This window comes from Rhinichthys klamathensis, unplaced genomic scaffold, assembly GCF_029890125.1.
Source record: "Rhinichthys klamathensis goyatoka isolate OS25496 unplaced genomic scaffold, OSU_Roscu_1.1 h1tg000184l_1, whole genome shotgun sequence".
In the NCBI taxonomy this organism is placed as follows: domain Eukaryota; kingdom Metazoa; phylum Chordata; class Actinopteri; order Cypriniformes; family Leuciscidae; genus Rhinichthys; species Rhinichthys klamathensis.
Window position 1 is genome coordinate 1052350 of NW_026606712.1, and position 22681 is coordinate 1075030.

A 22681-nucleotide genomic window follows, 5' to 3' on the forward strand; every position below is an offset into this window, starting at 1 on the left:
GATAACTATAACACCCAAGTCCGCATCCTTCTTTTTTAATGACTCGAATTTGAGCGGCCTTGAAACTGCCCTCCAAAAATTCTTCGCTTGTTTTTGATCATCGAAGTCTTGAAGGAAGGGGAGCTTGAAACAGTTCAACCTCCTTGTTCCATAATTGGTTTTATAGAGCTGGCGAGGAGCCAACGTGTTTACATGGAGTTGATTGACACATCTGTAGACCAATCATATGCTTCGCCGTAGAACGTGTCGGGTGAGATTCGCGGAGGCGGAGCTTGTTAAACAATGCTTGTTTCATTGCAGAAGAGTTTACCGAGAGCTACAGTGGTTTGAACGCAGGGCCTTCCCCCCCGTATGTGCTTTCGCTCTGCGTATATACGGATGGTTTGTAAATGGAGTCAAAGAAATTTTCCAACACACGTCTCACGGATTTTGCGAAGAAACTGGATTTTATAAACTGAGTCGCCATTTCAAGTAAGATGTCGCCAGCCTTATCTCCGCACATGATCCGTCACACAGTAACATGATGTTTATGAAGCAAAATCGGAGACACTTTTAAAAAGAATGAGCTGCTTTCGCCATGAAAAGGCGGGGAGTTTGACTAACACGCTTTAGTAGTGCTTTATCTGCAACGCATTAAACCGTGTGTGTGTTCGAGTGATTAACGTTTGGGCGTAAAAGTTTCGTTGCTGGAAATGAAAACGGGAAAGTTTGAAACGTGGCTGTCGATCGGCTTGGTGTTGCCATCACGAAGCATGGCTGTAACGTTATAACATACGCGTATTTTAACTTTGATTCGTCGTGATTTTCATTCGTGTTTGTTTTCGTACCGATTACTTAACCTTGGCATTTGCAGCAACGTTCTAGCTACTAAAAGTTGCCGCGTGAAAAGGTCAGTCGAATACGGCGTTATTACAATTCCTGAAATAATAAACACTACAACTTCATAACGTAATGCGTTAAATCATATTAGGAAAGGAAGTGGAACCGCTCAAATTATATTTTAGTAGCTAACGTTACCATCTGTTTGAAGTTAATAACGCCTAAAATTACGATGAAGCTGCAGTGACAATGTTCTGCAGGGTATTACATGATTCAAACTGTTTGTATCTGCATTTAAATCTAGCTATTAGTTTTCTGGGATACTTGTTACCGTCATAATTTATATATATAACAGACTTATGTGCATTATGCCGTAGCAGCCCATTTGCAGTGGACGAACCTAGTTTGTTTTCATACAAACCTTTCGCAGAGGTAAAAAGAAAACAGTCCGTAAAAAGGTAGCCTACAACAAGCAAACAAGAAAATAAGTGTTTTATAATCATTAACATGTTTAGTTTACCTAAATGGACACCAACTAGACATTCGTAAATGGTGGTTGTAACATACGTCCCTTTTCTCGAAATATTTTGTTTTTGCTATTTCGTGAACGTCGCGCGTTGAAGCGCATACACGGACTGTTTTTGACCGTTAATAGCCAACGAAGACTATGTTTGTAATGCGTTTGAATGAGCCTCTATAGGTCACTTATTGCGCGTATAACCGGTCAAGTCCCCACCAAAAGGCTGGATTTTCGCCCAACATACTGCCTGCATGCAAATTACGCGAGGCATTGCCGTCTGTTGATCCTAAAACAGACTTTTCGAGAGTGATTTTGAACGTTTTTTGATGTCTGTTTGCAGCCTCACCACTCGCACTCGAGAAGATTACTCTCTTTTTCCAATGATCTAGTTGAGATTAAAACTGCGTCATTATGACAGCACTGCTTGTGTTCATCTCCATGTAATTTTGGATTCAGTTCGGTCGTGATCCGCAGCTATCAAGACTATTTTCTTCTGTTTTGTTTTTGTAGGTCGGCAGAATGCCGGATAAGGACACTGATTTCCCTGGGAATCTAGGGACATTATAGCCATTAAGACTGGCTCATTCGGATTACCCCGATCGGACTGTTTCTTTGATCAAGTTGGGTCATTGTGGATGATGGATGGCCGAGACTTCGGACCCCCCAGATCTGTTCACGTACCGCCGCCCCACATCTCGGGGCTGCCCATGGAGTCACACCGACTCGGCGCGGCCGCTGCGGCCGGCAGAATACCACCGTCTCCCGGTCATCTGGGCGCGGGCCACCCGGCGGCTCTACACACTGGGAAATATCTCTCATCGGCCATGAACCTACATTCTCACCACAGTAAGTTCAGTTTTAATTTTCCTCCTGTCAGTAAACAACATTCTATTTGTTTTTAAAGTGAAAACTATAACGTCGCTTTCTAACTTTTCTAGCGTCTTACAATTTGCTGTGCTGTTTATATCTTCGCATTTTTATATCGCTTGATAAGACTTTACGGAAATATGGGAATGAATAAATACTGTTTAATAGTGTTAATTATGTAATGCATCCTTTTACGTTTATGCGGAGGGTAGTGTATGTGCGCTAACACTTGTGTAATATACGTACAATAATGAATATATTCACAAAGCAATACTCGCGTTCGGCTACAGATAAGCACTCTCATTAGCGTTCAGCTGTCGTTATAAACATTTATGCGAACAGTTGTTTTTAAAAACAGTAGACTAGCAGCGTTTGAATCACCCGTGTAATAATTCTTCTCTGTTCGCTCGCAAACAACATAAAAAAATGCTAAAACCACGGAGAGTAATGCATTTGGTCATAACTTCAAATTCAGCTGTTTGAGTAAAGCACGAGCCGAGGTGTGTTTTGGGCAAAAGACCTAACGTTTTAACTAGCATCTATTGAAAATCGACAGTATAGATTTATGACTGAAATTGCCCCATTTGTTTTCCATCACTCCCCCTCCACTGGTTGGGGCAAACACTACAATTATTGCTCTTCTCGAGTGAACTATTGCCTTCCCTGTCACTCATTTAAGGCGCAGTGTCTGACCATTGTGTTTAAAAATGCTCTTTGAAGTCCACCCTGCATATTAAAAGAAAATTATGTTTGCTGAGATGGATTTTGTACTGCAAGTTATATAAAGATCTTACGCAGAATTGAAAGAATGCATAAAGCTGGATTTACTGTTGTAACATGTTGATAATGTTGTATAGTCATATGGGATTTAGTCATGATATTTGTTGTAGTTTTTTATTAGGGGAAACAGAGATCTTTATGTTGTGGACAATAGACATTATAAGATGCCTAAAGAGTAACACATTATTTTTTAAGTTAAAAATGTCATACCTAATGACCCTTTTCAGGCAAAATGCACTAATTTGTAGTGCATATAGACATAATTTACTGAGTTTAATTGGATGGTGAGGAGAACAGTGTGTTGTAATGTCCCTTCAAGGATGAAAAAAAGCTTTATTGTGAGGATTTTGAGTTCAGAGAAAGAACTCATACTATGTATTTCTGCATAGATTTGTGTTTCTGTTATTGTCTCTGAGTTGTTGTGAAATGGTGGCTTCTGTCATGTGCACTAATTGAAATGAATGTTACAGCTTATTGCCAAAATAATTCAGTAGCTATTGTTGTTTATTGTTATAGTTGTTAAATTCTAAATTATTTGTAGGTCTTCATTAAACAAAGAACAGCGTTAATGATGCTACATAGAATAGCTGCCTTGTGCCCTGGAGCTGGACCCAATGCAAATTACTTGTAACAAATATAGAAGAAACCTCAATCTACATCAAAGGCTGTCACAAATGACGACAATGCTGGGATTGTTTGGTGAAGAAGAAAAAAAAATCAGTGATGTTTCAGTTTTAAAATTAAAAAAGGTGTTCTGTGTTGTATCACTGTTTCAGACTTTCTTTTCCTTTTACCCCTTCCACTAGAAGATGTTACACTCTGCAGATGTCAAAGAACCTTTAGATCTCTTAAGAAAGGAGATTTCATTTTGTTTAGGATTGTGTAGTAGATGTCGACAGTTTACCCATCCATATTTCCCATCTACCTGAGAGAGCTTTGTATTAGTTTTAGTCACCCTCACCTTAACCTTCGACTATCATGACATTTTTGCATGTTATTGGATGCATTATACTGATAAGATTTAGGTAGTGAGTGTAATAAATTATATCACTGCATCTGACAGCACCTTACCATTGGATGATTAACTTTCAGAGATGATGGTTTTTATTATTATTGCCTTGAGCTTTGAATCATCTATTTTTTTTTTAAAAAGAATAAAAAAACAACAATTTTGTTGCATTGTACAAATCCGTATCTAACTTTATCCCGCAATCTCTTACAGTAATCATTAGAAACAAGACCTTTAAAGCGCATGTGGAGCTCTTTGCTCACTATATGCGCATGTTTATTTTTTTGATCTTGCCAATTAAGTTGTAATAAAAAATAAAAATAAAACTGTTTGTGGCACTAATCTACCACACAATGTCTGAAGTAATTCTTCTGTATAAAAAAAAGCATAATTCTGACAACATCATTATATAAGAGCATTTATTTTAAAACGTACCTCTTCCAAGTGGACATTACACTGACTTCTTACTCATTGAGATGTTTGTTTGTATTTAATGACCCGCCCGCTCGACCCCCCCCCCCCCCCCCCCCCCCCCCCCATAAATAGTCGTCTTGCGTAGTTGTAATAAGTGTCGGATACATCATGTGTTTATAGAATGACTCAGTTTCCTGGGAACTGTCTGAACATTCCATTCTTTCCAATAATAACTGTTCAATAGCCAAATTTCCTCTGTTTGAAAGAGAAAACAGATTTCAGTCTCTTGTTCTGCCGTTCACCAGATTCTATGGAATATGTTGTTTACGTGACTAGATGCATTAGTTACTGAACAGGATAGATGGAAGAGTTAAGAGCAGTATGTAAGCATGCTATAACTCAAATTTGTTCAATGTTCAGTATAGTGCGCAGCGTTGGGAAGTGAGGTTTTTAAATTATATTTTCAAGCACTTTATACACGGACATGTTGTGAAGTTGTAAAGGAAGGCTGCTTTTGAACCCCAGTCTCAGTGCCAGGTTACGAGGAGAGGGTGGCTTCTGGTTTGTTGGATTTAAACCAAGTCGCATAGTGGGACTTGAGGCGGCATGTGAGCAAAACTTCATGCCTGAAAATTCATGTGGAATATATGAAAATATGTAATTTGAGTTTTGAATGTACATGTGAGGTGGAAAGAAAGCAATCTCTTTTTGTGCCATATGTGTGCTTCCCAACAGATTCAGAAGTATACGGGTTTTAACCCAGCCGTTTGTAATGCTGCATTACTTACAACTGCTCTGCTGTTTGATTCTGTAAAACTAGAATTGCCCACTGTTCAGAAGAAAGAATAATGCAGTAGTTCTGGAGAGGATAGAACCGTGTAAATTGGTAATTTAGTTTGTTATATTGTTTGTCTCTTACACGAGGAAAGTAGCTAAAGCTAAATTAAATGTAAGTGTCGCTCTGTTTTTAGAAAGGGGTGGTTGAACCTTTTGGAGTTTTTGCACCAGCTTGTGAAGCAAACATGTACAACATTGAACACTCGTTCCAAAAATTTCACGCATGAATCCAAGTCACCAGATGGCTGTTATTCTTGGATTTCAAAGTGACAACATTCTGTCCCTTAACTTTAATGCTTTACATTGCTGTGATGGAAAGCTTTTTACTGAAATGTAGTTGCAGAGCATTTCTATTGGAAATGCTTTTTTTCCCTCCACAGATTTTATCTGTAATATGTCCTAATAGCAACCAATTCTTTGTCCCAATCTGAAGAGGCCTTATGCATTATGAAATGTAAATCATCATAATGTTAATAGAACTAGTTATTTTCTTTCCCTTTTTTAGATGTATTAAAATGGGAAAATGTTATTTAATGGACATTTATTTTCCTGAGCAGAAGCATGTTTTCCTTTTTGAGTACCGGTAATGTACACTTTAGATTCTAAGAACGTTGCACATTTATCTACTCGTTTGATTTGCTTCTAAAGATCAATTGATTCAAATATGTTTTGAACACCTCTTGATATTTACAGTGCTGCAATTTAAAAGCAATCCATAAACACTGCAGAAATGATATGAATCATCACCCAAAGGGCCGTGTTTTTGGTCGTCTAGTAGGAATGCCAGCAGATGTTGAGAGCTTAAAGTGATGGTTTGAGAAACATGAATCCTGGAGCATTTTATAGGTATGTAACCTGGCCATCTGCTGGTCTTCACATTTAACAAGGAACATCACACTGAAAGAGGAATGTAGCAAAGCATTATGCATAGCACTATATGAGTCCCCTTTATTTTATATATGATACAATTTATATGACAGTGTAATTAATGCAATTGAAGGTCATTTGCATGGGCACGTTGGAACTAGGTGGATTTACTCACCTTCATGATAACAGTAGTTTAGGATTCGATTTACCATTAACATGGTTTTTCTGGAAGGAGAGCAAGCTTAAATTGTGTAATAGTCAATTTCTGGGCAATGACTGACATGTTCAGAGATTGTTAAAGTATGTTATTCTACCTGAAGATTTTCTGGGTTTCTAAACTTCAGAGAATGATTCACTAAGTTCGTTTTGACTTGCATTTTCTGGTTGATGGTTTTTTTCCTTTCTCATTGTCTTGGGAGTCAGTAGTCGTCTATTATTCAGATTAAACGATCATCCATTAATTTTCCTTGTCTTATATTAGTAATGCTAGCTTTAGCAATTGTAATAGTCTTGCTAATAGGGGGATGTTAATGTTTGTTCGACGTGCTGAACATGAAATGTATTGCTTGAAACTTGCCTTTCTAATCCACAAAGCACTCGTTTAACAGGATTCCCATGAAACTTTGAATTACTAAAGCATCATGGGAAAATGCAAATCTTTGCTTGATATGCCTTTGAAGTGCGCTGCCTTTTGGAATGTACGATTGATCGATTTTCTAATGCCGCATCAGAGGATCCCGGAGTTGCAGCCCTACTGGTGGTTTATGGGCTGTTTTTAATAGAGGACCCTGGTGTTTGGCCTCAAGATAGGAATGACTGCCTCCACATGGTTCACTCCCCTCTAGATTTTGGGGTTGGTTTTATTGATTCCATTTGAGCACCCTCTTTTTGCAAAAACCCCAAATGGCAACTCGGTTTTCTGTGAAATGTTCTATTTTTGAAGAGCTATCTTGGCACTTTCCTGTCGTTACACTTGCTTGCGGGTATCCAGAGCTGAGAATGAATGTTCCTGTTGTGTTACTTTTATTATTTCAGCCTTTTCTGTTTAATAAGCTATACATTATACCGTCGTTTTGATGACTTCACCAGAAATGGCTGCGCTGCCTTAATCAGGAAGGGAACAAACCCTTATTTATACTCTGAGGGTGCTTTTAGGGGGGAAAACCACTTGTAAAAATGGCCTTTGCCATCCAGGTGTTATCCTTTCCTGCTCTGTATGCCGAGGTTTCAAGGTTACAGGAACCTTCCTATGAAGTGCTGAGAGGGGGAAGGAGCTGAACCAGTGATTTGTTGCTGTTTATTTAGCAATAGGATGCGGCGAGAGCCGAATTAATGTGTGACCGTCCTCGGTGCTGTCTGGTTCTATCACTGCAGTGGAACTTACTCTGTGGTTTGCCTGCAGCGTGGGCCGGGAGCGGGCCGTATGAGACCTGTCCTTCATTGTGATCTGCTGTGACAGGCGAGGAGCTCGGCTGAAAGACTGAATGGTAAAATGCAGGAGTCCAACCCCCTCTTGTCCTGAGTGGTGTGGAAGGAGAGAAGGGACTGATGGAAAGAGAGCAAGGGGGAAGGATGCGTGTAAACGTCCTGCAGCCTTGACTTTCCTCTGAATTAAACATAAAGTGTTTAGTGTCCTGCTGCGTAGACCCCATTTGCTCATCCTACATGGGTTATGCGCTGCGCACATTTAAAATGCCCCGGCTGTTAGACATGCTCACATGAACGTGTTTTATGAGGAGTGCTGAGGGTCTCACTGGAGGGTGTTTGCCGCTTTATTTTTCTGTTTTAAGTGTCTGGATGATTCTGAATTTTCTTTCTTTCTTTCTCATTATTTGAACTCTTCTCCCTGAGTGTTTGATCTTTAGTCTTTCTTCATAATGCTGCCCGAAAAACCCCCGGGAAGTGGCAGGAACTAATGCAGAATTTCCTTTAGTGGGAAATGGAACATCCTTGCCAGAAGTGGCAGTGGAAAACATGTTATTAAAATGTGATTTGACTGTGTGATTGGAAGGGTGATTTAGGGGGATTTCATACTTGGGGGCACGTTTGCAGGGTCCGAATCTGAGTGTGTTTGTTCCAGGCTCACCCCGCAGCGTTGGGCTGGTTTCACACTCACTCGATTCTATCGAACCCCGGAGCATTTGCATTCATCTTACGTCATCACAAACATGATTATAGGACGCGGGTTAATATATATATATATATATTTTTTATTTATTAATTTGGTGCTGTTATGCGCAGCAGAGGGAATGACACTTGCATCTAGTGTATGTGTGTTGCAAGAAGGAGGCTTTCTGCTGCTTGCAAACGGACTCTTTTGAGGAGACGGCAGATTGCGAGCCTTTCATTTGCCTCTCGGATTGCATTCATGCGATAACACTGCACACTCATTCTCGCTCGTATCCCAGGTAAATCATCAGCCATTGTCATTCCCTACATGTGTTTTGTTGAACTAATGAAGTTGTCATCGTCTAAATCGCATGTGCATGTTATTTTACTTCCTGAACAAGTGCGCACCCATGTCCGAGTTGCTTTCACATTCACGCGAATCGCACCACAGTTCCGGTGTATCCGAAATCCTAGAGGTAGTCTCGGGTTCAGTACCCCGATGCGCTCCCGGGTCCGTATGACAGCTTTCGCATTACCAAATTGTTCCCTAAATCAAGTATGTTGCAGAACCTCATGGCCTAGAAAAAGCACGTACCATGTCTGTTTAGTTTGGATTTCTTTGCTAAAGGACAAAGCAGAAATAGCTTGCGGATTTATTCCATATTTATGTTTTCTCACTCACATTAATAATTGGGATTTTATATTATAATATAATATTTCACATTTATTATTATTGTTAGGGTTATATTATATTTATAGTTTTTTATTTCTTAATTTTTTGCGCAGGTTTGATTTTCAAACCTTTGCCCCAATGAATGCTTTGCTGGAAGTTCTTTTGTAAATTGGTATCTAAAAATGATTTTATAGGCTGATAATGACATTTTACAGTACATTGAGTCACTAGCAGTAATAATTAGTGTTCTCATTTGAAGTTGCTGAGGCTGCATGTGCACACATGTCTGAAGGATGGGCCAAAGGGCAGTGAGGGTGGTGTCGAGACCGGTCTGCATGAGGATTTGGGCAGTGTGTGTCGGGGGAAGGGCCATACAGGGGTAGCAGTGACCTGACCTGGGATTAGGCCGTGCCTCTGAAAAGCTAACAAAGGATGTGAAATGAAAGCCAGCACTACAGCCCTGCTCTCATATCACTGACTCCAGTTACAGTGCCTGGAAATAAGTGCTGAAGACGCTTGTACTATTTTAGCTTGCCCTGCAGCTATGGCAAAAATTTACCAAATGCATACTGTTGTATTCATTTTAGTTTAATTTACATTCATTATTTGGTACTTTGTTCTTTAAATGTGCAGTTTCGGGTTATGTAACTACTTTTACATTGAGTAATCTTGATAAAGCAATCCATTTATTAGTGTTATTTATTAGTTACTAGGCTTCTGATCAGCTGTGAAGTTTAAGAAGGAAAAAAGAAAATTACATCTAAATTGGATTAGAACTTCTTGAATGTTTTCCTGTTACTTACTGTAAATGGTCATTTTTGTTTGTTCAAATAAATTTTTTTTTTTTTAATTCGTTTATTTGTTTTTTAAATGGTTTAAATTTTAAATGTGATCATCTCATGAAGAAACTTGCTATTTTGCCTTTTCTATTTATTTTTATTAACTATGATTAATAATAATGGTGAATAAAAATAATTCTTCACAGTACCCTTTGTTTACTTGGGGTTTTTTCTCCTCAGGCATGTGCCATCATGTGCTAATTTGTCTGAGGAAAGATGAAAGGGTCAGGTGAAATCACAGCTCCCTGTGTAATATCTGGAATGGTGGGATCTTGGATTGGATACAAAGCCTTAATTTCCATGTCATTGAAGATGTACCATGTTGTTCTTGTGTAATGAAAAGGTGATGAGCAGCTTTTCTTCAGTGCAGATATTAATGTTAGAAGGGCAGTGCGTCACATCGCACAGCTGTTTGAAGTAGATATGATGAGAAAGCTGTCGCATATAGGCCGACTACAGAGCTCCCTCTGTGTTTGTTTCATGCTGCGTTTTTTTTTTCATGTTTCATTGTGGGCAAGTAATTGCAAAGAATTTCATCGCATGCGCACATCGTTCATTGGCCACAAGGTCACGGCTCTGTTCGCTGACAGTACCTTAAAAAGACACGCTGTGAACAAATGCTACTTTTGTAACTTTAACAGCATTCTGTCTTGAAAGGAAGGATTGAATGCTGGTGGTCATAAATGTGCTTGACCTTTCTATTGCTGGCTCATGTTTCTTCCTCTCCTGGTAACCAATCAGGCGTTGGGTGGAGCTCAAAGGCAAATCCTCTGACAGCAATAGAACACTTCTTTTAAATTTATTTTTTTAGATTATTTACTTGGAGTCTTTGTATTTCAAGTCAGCTTAAATGTAGTAAAGAAAAGTACCTTTTGCCCTGAATCATATTTACTTCCCATGTGCTTTGACTAGGCCTGTCACGATTATGAAATTTGGCTGATGATTAATTGTCTAAAAAATAAATGCCGATTAATTGTCTGTTTTAGGGCTTTGTCATACATTTTTTTGTGTGCTTCATTCATTAAATAATTGTGATGAATTTAATGCTTTGTAAGTTATAATTTTTCTGTGTAAGATTAGTTAACACCTTTAAATATTAAATGTATTAAATAGCTATGACCAATTTTTTTTTATTAAACTTGAGTGTATAAATCAGAAGCCATAAATGGTTATAAAATTCAAACTAAAATGTTTTAACTTCACCCCACTCATGTGTACATTAAATAATGATGTACAGGCCTACTGGCCTGACGGAAGGTTTTAAAGCTTCTCTGCTTTATTTAATTAAATAAAAATGTTCAACTTTGGCGTCAGACGTGAATTTGTGTCAAACGCGTGAATGCACCAAATACAAATATTTGCGCATAACGCGCCAGACGCTTAAAGGGATAGTTCACTTTGAAATAAATTTTTGGAATGTTTTAGCTTACCTCAAGGGCATCCAAGATGTAGGTGTCTTTGTTTCCGCAGTAGTTTCAATTTTGATATTTTTAGGTCAAACCTTTCTTGTCTGTCAGTCATATAATGCAGGCCTATGGTCACCACCTCAAAGAGCATGCACAGAGAAGTCCAAATTAAACTTGATTTAATGACTCGTAAATGTAAGTACACATTGATGGCCTAAGACACGAAACGAGCGGTTTGTGTGAGAAAACGAACAGTATTTATATTGTTTGTACCTCTTGTAACCACAGGCACGTCCAACTGATCTGAGGGCGCGGGCGCTTAGGTCTGTGCGTTACAAGAGGTAAAAACGATATAAATACTGTTCGTTTTCTCACACAAACTGCTCGTTTCGTGTCTTAGGCCATCAATGTGTACTTACATTTACGAGTCATTACATCATGTTTAATTTGGACTTCTCTGTGCATGCTCTTTGAGGTGGTGACCATAGACCTGCATTATATGACTGACAGACAAGAACGGTATCAAAAATTAATTTCAAAGTGAACTATCCCTTTAATTCGCGTGAGGTGAAAACGCCTCATTTGTGCCGCAGAACCGGTAGACGCACGTAAACGCGTCTTTACGCTGACATCATTCGCGCCAGACGCTCTATTCACGTTTGGTGTGAACGCACCATCAGATATACTGAAATATGTCCACACCGCAGACATGTTGCTTCAGACAAGCATGTACAGGTCACGGTGTCTGTTTGCGTCATCACAACATTTTGGCCGTATTGTTTAGGTAAGTCTTTCTGCCGAAAATTTGTTGTTGACCTTGAGCACTGATAACTCACAAATATTAGCTTATTGAAATAACCAGTTTCCCTCATTTACATTTAAACCAGTAACCATGACAACGCCAGTAAACCGTGTTTACATAACTTTATTAATAAATCAGGCCATGACCCGGTGTGACGACAAAACAATTATTTGCGTATCTTGAGTATTTCATTTGTTATGTTGGTTGTGATGTTAAATAAAGCTTGCAAGATGTCAGCAGGAAACTTACAGCTCATATATTATCCTCTCATGCAGTTACAGATGCAGTGTTGTGAACCACTTCTACTTTTGCTGCACGAGATGACAGGACATTTTTATAATTTTCTGGGTCATGAAAGAGTCTGCGTTTGTGATATATTTCCTTCTTCCTTTCCTGCAAAACGCTTGCTCTGTGTGGATGTGTTTAAATCTGCACTAAGGATGCGTTCCTGTCACATTTCACACACATGCGCACTTCAATAAGCCGACAGAAAGCAGGTTAATGCGTTTACATTCCACGCGAAATCGGAGTAAGAGGCAAAAAAACTACCTGTGTCGACCAGTTTATGCTTAACCCGTTTATGACCCTACTCCGATAAAAGAAAACGGGTTTCTGCGTTTACATGACCACATTGGCTTATTACGCATAATCATATCTTTTTAAATGAACTGACAAAAAACTATCGGCTACAAGTTTTAGGGCTGGATGATATGATGATAGCCTATATATAATATTGATATGAGTGATCACCCGGATTTAGACCTAACTATATTGTATTTATATAAAGCGTTCACAGGCAAATTTGCTTCACATATTTCCCCGGCGTCAAAATCATATAAATTTCAGGAAACACGATGGCTGCATGTCAATATCCATGGATCACTGGATCTTTGGTAAGTTGAAAGGAACACTTATATTGAGTCCAACTATTGTTTGTTTTACTCTCGTTTCCGCAGTTTCCCCTATTAAATCCAGTCACGCAGCAGCTCTTCTGCCACTCAGTCCGGCTGAGGGGTCGTGTTCCCGCGGGAAAGTGACGTCAATGCATACCCTCTATACTTATAATACTACTATATACACTGATAGTGCGCAGAGCTGCACAAGTGCACATTTAAAAGTTCACGATACAAAGTGAAGAAATGTCGAGCGCATAAATCCAACAGATGTCCAACAGTTTATTGTTCATTTGTTTCTTCACAGTTTTAAATTCCAGTTATTGTGCGTTTGATGCCAATTCATAGTCCTTGTGCTGTGTGAGTCGTTAAGAAACGGCAATAAACTCCAACTAAAGTAATTTTATGCAAACCACAGATCTTTATCTACAGAACAAGCATTATAACGTGAATGTATCATATTGGAGAGAGTTTTACCGTGCATCCTGTCGTAACCGGACGAGTCGCGTGCTAAATGCTGAACAGAGAATGATTGACAACCGCAGAGGATGTAAATATAATATACTTCTGTCGCTCACATTAAGCAATGGAATGGCTTCAGATTACTTTGAATATATTGCTGGAAAACTTAATTAGTGCTTGTCTATTTCTTTTGGTCCATGGCGCAATAATCGTGGTTGTCTGAAACAATCGCGTTTACATCAAATAATCGCGATCAGACGGTTATTTAATTATCGCGACAGGCCAAGCTTTGACTACAGTACATATTTTTCTGCTCAAACTAAAGGTCAAACTCTGCATGCAAAACTAAACATTCACTATTGTATACAACAAAGGGCCATGTATAATCCTTGCCATTTTCTAGGATGAATTGCTGCCCAGACACATTGTTTAACACCGTTGTAGGCTCGGTTGTTGAATAGGCAGTGACGCCTAAACTTGACGCTTCGAAGCTAGTTTATTAGACAAAGATTACCTCAGTATGTTGGATTTACCACTATAGGCAGCAATTATATTGTCACTCTTATCTTGTCAAAACATCTGAACAAAAATTTCAGTTTGAGCCCTGCAGTGCAAGTGAGATGCGGGAATTCAGTGTATTATATAAGATGCAGGTTGACTTGTTAGAACTGGTACAGTTTGACATGTTTTTGTTTTTTTGCAGGTGATGCATTGAGCTGAGATAGAATCCCAAATTACTCGTTTTCCATTGGGCCATAAAAATACACCAAACTTAGTGGATAGGAATGCTTCCAAATATAACTCTTCAAAACATCTTAAATGTATACTTTTCCCAAGTGAATGTTGCATTGCTCAACAAGGATGGTGTTTAATTCTTAATAGTAGGCTAGTTGTAAAAGTTGAACAGCTGTTTTCCACCATAATTATTGGCTACCAGTAGGGTTAGTTAAAAGGAACAGGCATGTAAACTTTTTTTTTTTATATATATATAACAACAAAACTAATAGGGAACTTTTTTTGATTTCTGTTATATATTTGGGTATCAAATAAATAATTCCCTGACCATGTTTTAAAAAGCCACATGGAAGATGATATAAGACATTAGGGTGTAGTGTGTATAAAAAAAAAGTAATTTCAGGTCCCACTAGTGTCTGCTCTTGGTCAACAAAAAGATGTTTACATTTTTTTTGCACCTGAGGAAACGTCTTCATAGTTCCTAAAACTAATGGTGGAAGTACCCGCTTTTTGCCGTGTCCGCAGTGCAGGAACCGGGAACTAAATTAGCTCCAACTTCAGAGTAGTGTCTAACTCGGCAATAGGAGCTACCAGTGACTTGTAAGTGTAAGCTGATTGGCCGAATGCACGTGAAACACCACCACCTGCCATTTAAAAAAAGAAGCATGTACACACAGTTTATAGCCTATATATTTACTCTACGAACATGGAAAACTGTGTTTGATGGACCTCTCAACCTTTACACTAAGGAGAAAATCCAACGTGACTTCCAAGGTGACCATGATTATTTCTGCTCAGCTAGCAACATTGGGCATCAAACACATGGCAAACGCTAATACTTTTTCAAATACGGTTTACTTTCTTTGTATAACAGTTCTGTCTAATAACGTATTAGACAGGACTGGTAAACAGATCGTAAACTAATGAAGACGGAGAATGGGAGCGCTATGTGCTCAGGCTCTGGCATTCTCGGTGCCGTTAAAAATACATGTCAGCCGCGCCGTCAAAATAAGTCACAACAACGAACACAGTTTACGTCACTTCAGAGTTCCTACTGCTGGTGTGAATGCAACCAGGAAAATGGCTCTAGGGGAACCACTCTGGTGGCTAGTTCCTATAACTAAGTTCCTATAACTACCCGGTGCGAAAGTCCCTAATTGTTGCAATGTTGGACTAATCATTGCATGTTATTGTACTTTAAGTAATTTTTTTATATATATATATATATATATATATATATATATATATATATATATATATAAAGTTGTGTCTGCACATTTAAAGTTGGCATGACATGGAAATTGAGACCAACTTCAGTATTTTAATGAATTTGAGTGAAACTGCTTATCAAACTACAAAAGAAATCCACGTGTAAATGCGTTGGTTCAATTTAGATTTTATGACTATGAAAAAAGTTATTTAGGGAAGAAATTATTTTAACTTAAATGCACTTCACCATAAAACATTTTTATTGTGTATATTCACAACGTATATTCATTCATGAAACATTCGTAAATATACGAGTAAATATGAGAGTGATTTGCGCGTAAAGAGACCTTCCCGAAAACTCGTCTCCTGATTCACAAATACTTCGTAAACGTCAGATGTGATAGTGAAATGTGTGTATATGTTAATGAATTTTAATCAGTCGTAAATGGGATGCGCGTGCACGCTCATTCTCAATTACCATAAATCCCGCCCATTAAATCTGACTGACAACTATATATGGGCATCATATTATGACACCAAACGAAGGATTTTAACATATCTTCTCAAAAGCGAATGAAAGAAAAATTTCTCAGATGCAGAAATCGAAGTTTTATTATCAGAAGGTCATTCAAAACACCACATTTTATTTTCAAGCGTAGACATAGTGGCGTATCAGGTCCTAGAAAAAGGAAGCTTGCAGCATATTACAGATGCAGTTAATGGAGTTTCATCTGTTAATCAAACAGTCCCAGAAGTAAAAAGAAAAACCGTATGTAATTACTATATATAACACAATTACTATATATTTTTCAAAATGCTGTGTAAATATGTACCCGATTAAGGTTAATTAAAATGCAGCCTTAGTTATTAATGAGCAAAACGTTCGGATGTTAAACTCACTATTTACGCGTGGCTGGGAGCAGGTGTAGATTTTTTTCGTACCAACTAACATTTGTAAAATACGAACATTTTAATGAATCGGAAAATTTACGCCAGAACCACTTTACACTAGCCTGGGAAAACCCAGACAACTTCCGGCAAATTTAGATTTGCTCTGAAAGTTAGTCTGGCAAAGAGCTCATTCAAGCCCATTTCCAATCCGTCGAAATCGAGGAACCAATCAGAAACGGTGGGTCGGGCTTTACACGATGACGACAGCGCTGGGATTTTGAAGCAGATTTTAGCCTACATTACAAAGATGGATGCCGCCGTCGAACATCACTCGTTCGAATCAGCTATCGCGTCTGTTTTAAGCGATTTGAACGTTTCCTTTTTGTTAAAAACCGAGCAAAGAACAACACTCGGAGATGTTTCTGCCGCTCTGCATACGTCATCTCCATCGCTCTGATTGGTTTTAGGTCTATCCGCGACGTCCGTTGGTGACGCCCCTCTGGAAATGATTTGTCTCTGACGCTTTGCCAGACCATAACTCAGTTACAACTGAGAATGGTCTGGTTTTAACCAGGCTAACTTTACACACGATTTACACAAAAATTAGTTCTGCTCGTGTTTCATGAATGAGACCCAATGTGTTTTGCCTTCTTGTGTAATTCCGTCATGGTTTTTGCTTTAAATGACACTAAATCCAGTTTCCCCTTGATGTGTGAATTGGTTGACTGAGCATGCTTTGTCTACAGCCTTGCAATGTCTATCATAATGTCATCTTTTGTCGTGTGGGAGTGCTCTTTATGTTTTTCAGAGCAGGTGGTGGGCTTTGAAGGACCAGTTAAGAGTGGCTCTGAGTATTTTAACGGCCCCGTTTTCTTTGCGTCAGTTTAAGGCCTTATTCTAATTAGTGTCTCTCTTTTCTCTAATTTACAACACTTCTTTCTGAATTGTTTTTAAGGGTCTGGCTTTAATTATAAGGGGTGTTGGTTGGGGAATTGCGAAAGCTCACTGCAAGGCCTGTTGGGTTGCAGTTAAGTTGAGCAACATGAGCAATTAGGAAATTCCTGTGTCCTATTCAGCTGGTCTTCTGACAGTGGCCATTTCGTTTGGAGGAGGAAAATAGTTCTTCTAAAAAACTAAGGAACTGAACTTTTTTTGACCTACTGAACCCCTTGTGTTTTTCTTCATGCATCCTAAATGACGACTGAGCGCTATAAAGCTGAATGATTGGAAACAATTAACGTGCCCTGCAAACTCTGGGGTTCAGAGGGATTTTATGGCATTGGGAAATGTTTGCTGATGGGATATGAATATTTCAGAGATAATGTGAAACAACTGACTTTGTAAATTCCCATTGAGACCTTCTTGGACGTACTTCTAGGTAAACGATCTTGTGGCACTGATCAGGGCAACAGTTTTATGGTTGCTGTTGTGTTGTGGTTTTCCCACTGCGCCCGGAAACTACACACAGAAATGATGCTGGCTTTGAGGGTTTAGTTATATTTATTTGACAGGAGCTGCTGCTGCTTATGTTACAGGCTGTGGCACAGGCATAACTGTGATTCCTTTTGAATGGAGCTTTCACCCTACATAAACTTAAAGGATACTTGTACTCAGTCAAAACTCAATTTGGACGAATGTATACTTTCCATGATCAAAAATCTGGACAAACTTGTGGTTCAGTCAATCCAGCCTCACCCAGCAGTGAAGTACACAGCCATAGACAAACATTGACAGTAAAATGGACCATACTGAACTGCTTTAGGATGTGACTTGGATAGGGTGGACAGACAGACAGGGGATAGCAGATAGCAGACATGCATAGTTACAGGACAGTCATGTCAGCATACGAGGGTTAGATAGGTGAAGTGTTGATTTTTCTTCAGAAAAAAATTAGTTTCGGAAAAATGGTAAAATACTACACTGTAAATCCTAATAGGTTAGCAAAACTCAAAAAAAAATTGGGGTAAAAATTTTGCTCTTAACTTGAAATATTTGAGTAAGCTAGCTCATGCATTTCACTTTAAATTATCATGTTCTCAACTTAAATATTTTTAGTAGAGGAAACGTAACTAGCTAATTCAGCAAATGCTGACTTGCTAATGCAACACAATGCTTTGACTAGCATTAGCATATCATTGCAATTTCTGAATGAGTAAAGCAATATAAAACACTTAACATACCTGTTCTCAAACCATGCTCATGCTCCACTCGTCACCATGATGGTAAAACCCCTACTACACAAAACCCAACATTACAGAAACTCTTCTAAATTAGCATAGCAAAACATTAAACACTACTAAATATCCCACTTAACATTAATATTGCATACTAAATATCCCACTTAACATTAATATTGCACACAAAAAACGTATGACACTTTATTTGATCATTTTTACTCTCCCTTGCAAGTGCCTTGGCAAAGAATGCTGGGAACTAGAAATCCCAGGCCAGATATTTTAGACTTTTTGTACTTTTTGAAAGAGTTCAGGCAAGTCCGTTTTCTGTTTTGATGTCAGTACACACATTTACAAAACAAAGCCAATGCAGTTGGTTTGTTGAGGTGGGAATTGAATAACTTGATTTACCTGCTCAGAGCATTGAACTGAACACCTTAGGGATAAGGCTGAATGCCTCCATGACTGCCCCATATCAATGCCTGACATTAATGTTATTGAGCTGAATGGAGCCAAATCCCATTCCAACATCTAGTGCAAAATAGCCATAAATAAAATCACAATGCATTTTTGCATGCCTATATTCTTTTTATTATGCATATTTTGAGAATATACTTAGAAACTACTTTTTATGCATGTCTTATGATGGTTACTTTTTATTTTGTTACATTTCCTTTTTTTTAATTGTTATTTTTATGACCCTGCATGTTATTGGTCAGTATGTTTTGCCACATTATATGCAAATCTGTTATGCATATTTAATAGTCTACTAAGCATCTATTTGGAGACTTGTTGTTATCCTTTTTCTATTGGATCAATAATAAATGTGCCTGGAATTTCTTATATGAAATTCAGTCTTTGAGACATTGAATAGCCTGATGTATTTTGTTAACATTCTACTGTAGTGCAAACCGACTTACAGTTATTACAGTTATCCAGTTACAGTTATTAGTATTCAGCTTATTTTTGGAAATAAATATGAATCGTTCTAAAACAAATAAGTCAGACTGAATCATGACTTGATTTCAGATTTCCCTAACTTTAATATCAATGCTTATTATTTTATATAAGATGTTTGATGAACAAGTATCTTCATACTTTTGAAAATCCTCAAAGGAGTGTTGGCGTTGACCCTAAAGGTTCTTTATTCAAACCACATAAGGAGTGAATTGTAAACTGGACAGTTGCTGAGTTACCCAGTAACCATTGCACTCTCGATGAGAGTATGACCCTGTAGTAAAAATGTACCGCTCTTTGCTTTGGATTAGAAGTGTCTCCTAAATGACTCCTCTCTCATTCTTTGGATTATAGGACTGGACTGAAATGGGTAAAAAAAAAACAAAAAAAACATGACTTGTCACGTGACCAATGCCATAGTCCAGATCTTCTGTTTGAATAAATAAAGCAGTGCCCTTGCTGTGTGTTTGAAGAAAAGGCTTAAGAGCACCCCTGGCCCGGCCAATAGACCCAGAATCACAAGCCCAGTGGTGTGCAATCCTGCATTTAGAAAAACTTTTTGGAATAACTTTTTTCTTTCTTTCTTCTCAAAGCAATGTGGTTTTGCAAATGCATTAGGTTATAGTGTTTGTCTTGCATACTGCACTATATCCTTCCACATCTCCTCCTCCTCTACTATCTCCTCTCCTCCATTTGCACCCCATCCAGAGGTCTAATCTGTCCTGTGGTTAATGTTTAGATGCAGTCCAAAGGGTTCACATCTGCTGTTAGCGATGCGCAATACAATGGCCCAACGGTTCATCAGCAGAGCAAGACTGCTTCCCTCCTAGGTTAATCGCATGCTAACCTCTTCCACAAAAGGCTCATGTTGCCGTTGATGCCTTGTTGTTCCTCCTCCTCTTGTCATGCTAATGCACTATTTACACATGCAAAAAATGGACCCATTGTGCCAAGGTGTCTGCGGCACAGGAGGAAGTGCTGTGTGTATGTGTATCTGTGAAAGTGTGTCCGAGTCCATCTCTGGTTTGAGTAATAAGTGTGAAGTGCCCCTCCCACGCTGGATTGAGGAAAGGCATGTGGGAACGGAGAGTGGTTGAATTGAATTGGGGGAAGGGCTCATTAATTTCCACTGCCATCCGTTTATACATCATGCTTGAATAGTTTGGCATATGGGTTTAATTCATTGATTTAAAGGGATAGTTCACCCAAAAATGAAAATTGTCATCATTTGCTCTCCCTCATGCAAACCAATCTTCGAAACACAAATTAAAATATTTTAAATTTAACCTCCGTTGATAGTCCAGGTAACCAAAATTTAAAAGATTTAAAAAATAAAAAAAAGTAGCCTATTGCGAAGAGATATAATCGCTTTATATGATGAACAGATTTAATTTATGCTTTTATTTATTTACTGTTTTGAAAATATCTGTTTTGTGTTTTGAATATTAACCTCATGACATGAGGATGAGTAAATGATGGTAGTTTTCATTTTTGGGTGAACTATCCCTTTAAATTCAAGCAATATCCCTACTAGGGGGAAACTTTAACAATTCCTGTGGAATTTTAGTGACTCGTCCAGAGCCGTTATGGACTTGAACAGCATTTATAAACATTTCTGCAGATCTCAGTGGGGAAAACCGCATGTCCTATCGCTGTTGTTTTTATCTATTTGACTTTAAAAGCTCCAGGAAGGCAGCGGGCCGAATACCATATGCGTTTCTGAGTCGTCTCCCGGTCCAATGTCAAAGCTGGCAAAAAGAAAACACACTTTAGACATTCCCCCTTTTGAAGCTGCACATCTGGTGGCTATTGTAATGACAGTTAACATAACATTTAGGATGAGTAATAATTATTCATAACATTTGTTTACAAGCAAAAGCAATTCGTGTTTGTGTTTTTTCTCGGTAAACATTCTTCTTTTGAAGGGAATTAAAAGGCTGTCCGGCAGTCGGAACAGGTTTGTGACTGTGGTTCCTGAATTTCAAAAGAAAACCGCAGAGCTTCACAGACTAATCATTCCACTTTTGCCAAGGCTATTCTCCTGAGTGGAATGTCATCATATCAAATGACAGCGCTTGCTTTTTTTTTATGGCCTCATTTTATGCTGTCACTTCATAAGCAAACGTTTGATCCTCTCTTTTGCAGGTGATGCCTTCCCAGGTGCCTCGAGCCCATTCCTTAGCGGATACGTCAGCGCCTCAAGCGCTCACGGGTCGTCAGATCCGGCCTTCCGAGCTCCCAACCAAGCCAGCCTGCAAATGCCCAACTGTGGGCCTCTCACCCTCATGAAGGTAAGATCACTGCATGTTTTTGTGCCGCAAAAGGAAGGTAGAAACGTCAAGGCATGTCACTGCTTAAAGCGAAGCGGGACCTGCATTTGCGCACGGCAGCTTCAGCGTATTGGGTTTAAACGATTAGGTTTGTTGGCAGATTAGTGAACTCAGGACAAAGGCTGTAGTCAGAGGTCTGGGTGACAGGCAGGGCCGGGTGGATGGGCTAATGGAAAAAACACACCCTCTGTGATACAACCCACAGGGACTAGCCGGCTTTATATTTAAGTTAATGGAAATTTTCTTGGTATTGGGAGTATAAGCATGTGGTGTGGACTGTGCTTAAGCAGATAAAGGTCCAGTATTCTTTTTGATAAGTGAGTGTGTAGCTGATTAAGGCTGTCGGCTGGTGATGTGTAATATGCAGTCATGTCTGAGATGGATCTCTCTCTCTCTCTCTCTCTCTCTCTCTCTCTCTCTCTCTCTCTCTCTCTCTCTCTCTCTCTCTCTCTCTCTCTCTCTCTCTCTCTCTCTCTCTCTCTCTCTCTCTCTCTCTCTCTCTCTCTCTCTCTCTCTCGCGCGCGCGCGCTATCTCTCTCTCTCTCTCTCTCGCTCTGTGTCAATAAACTAGATTTGTGTGAATTGTGTGCAACGACTGTAGAAAAGACAATAAAAAATCAATTTCATCCCTGCAGTCCTAATGTAGAATAGTCCACATCTGACAGCCACTCTGCTGTAACCAATTCCTTTCTTGAAATAGCTGGTGTCAGTCAATAGTCAATATCCAAGAGCTTTGACAGAGCTTAAGACCGATATTAGTGCTGCTGTCCTTTGTATAACAGTACTATGTATATTATAGCATTATGTAACTAAGATTTCTAGCAGCTTATAAGGTCTCAAAAATAAGATTTAAAAATGTATTTATTTTCCTGTGATGCTGAATTTTTTGCAGCCATTACTCCAGTCTTCACTCACATGATCCATCAGAAATAATTCTAATATGCTTTTGCTGCTCAAGAAACATTTATTAGGTGTTCAAGCACGAAGTGCTGAAAACCTATTGTAATTGTAAGGATTTTTAGGTGTTCAAGCACGAAGTGCTGAAAACCTATTGTAATTGTAAGGATTTTTATTATTATTATTATTAT

General features: G+C 38.8%; 1 protein-coding gene across 1 annotated transcript in view; it reads left to right on the forward strand.

Annotated features, from left to right (window-relative positions):
* Positions 1-285: 285 nt before the first annotated feature.
* Positions 286-22681, forward strand: part of tnrc18 (trinucleotide repeat containing 18) — a 91326-nt gene continuing 68930 nt past the window's right edge. The window contains 4 exon segments of the mRNA XM_056261638.1: positions 286-471; positions 1850-2185; positions 21409-21522; positions 21525-21554. Of these exon segments, the coding sequence (XP_056117613.1) occupies positions 1975-2185; positions 21409-21522; positions 21525-21554 (355 nt within the window). The 5' untranslated portion in view covers positions 286-471; positions 1850-1974.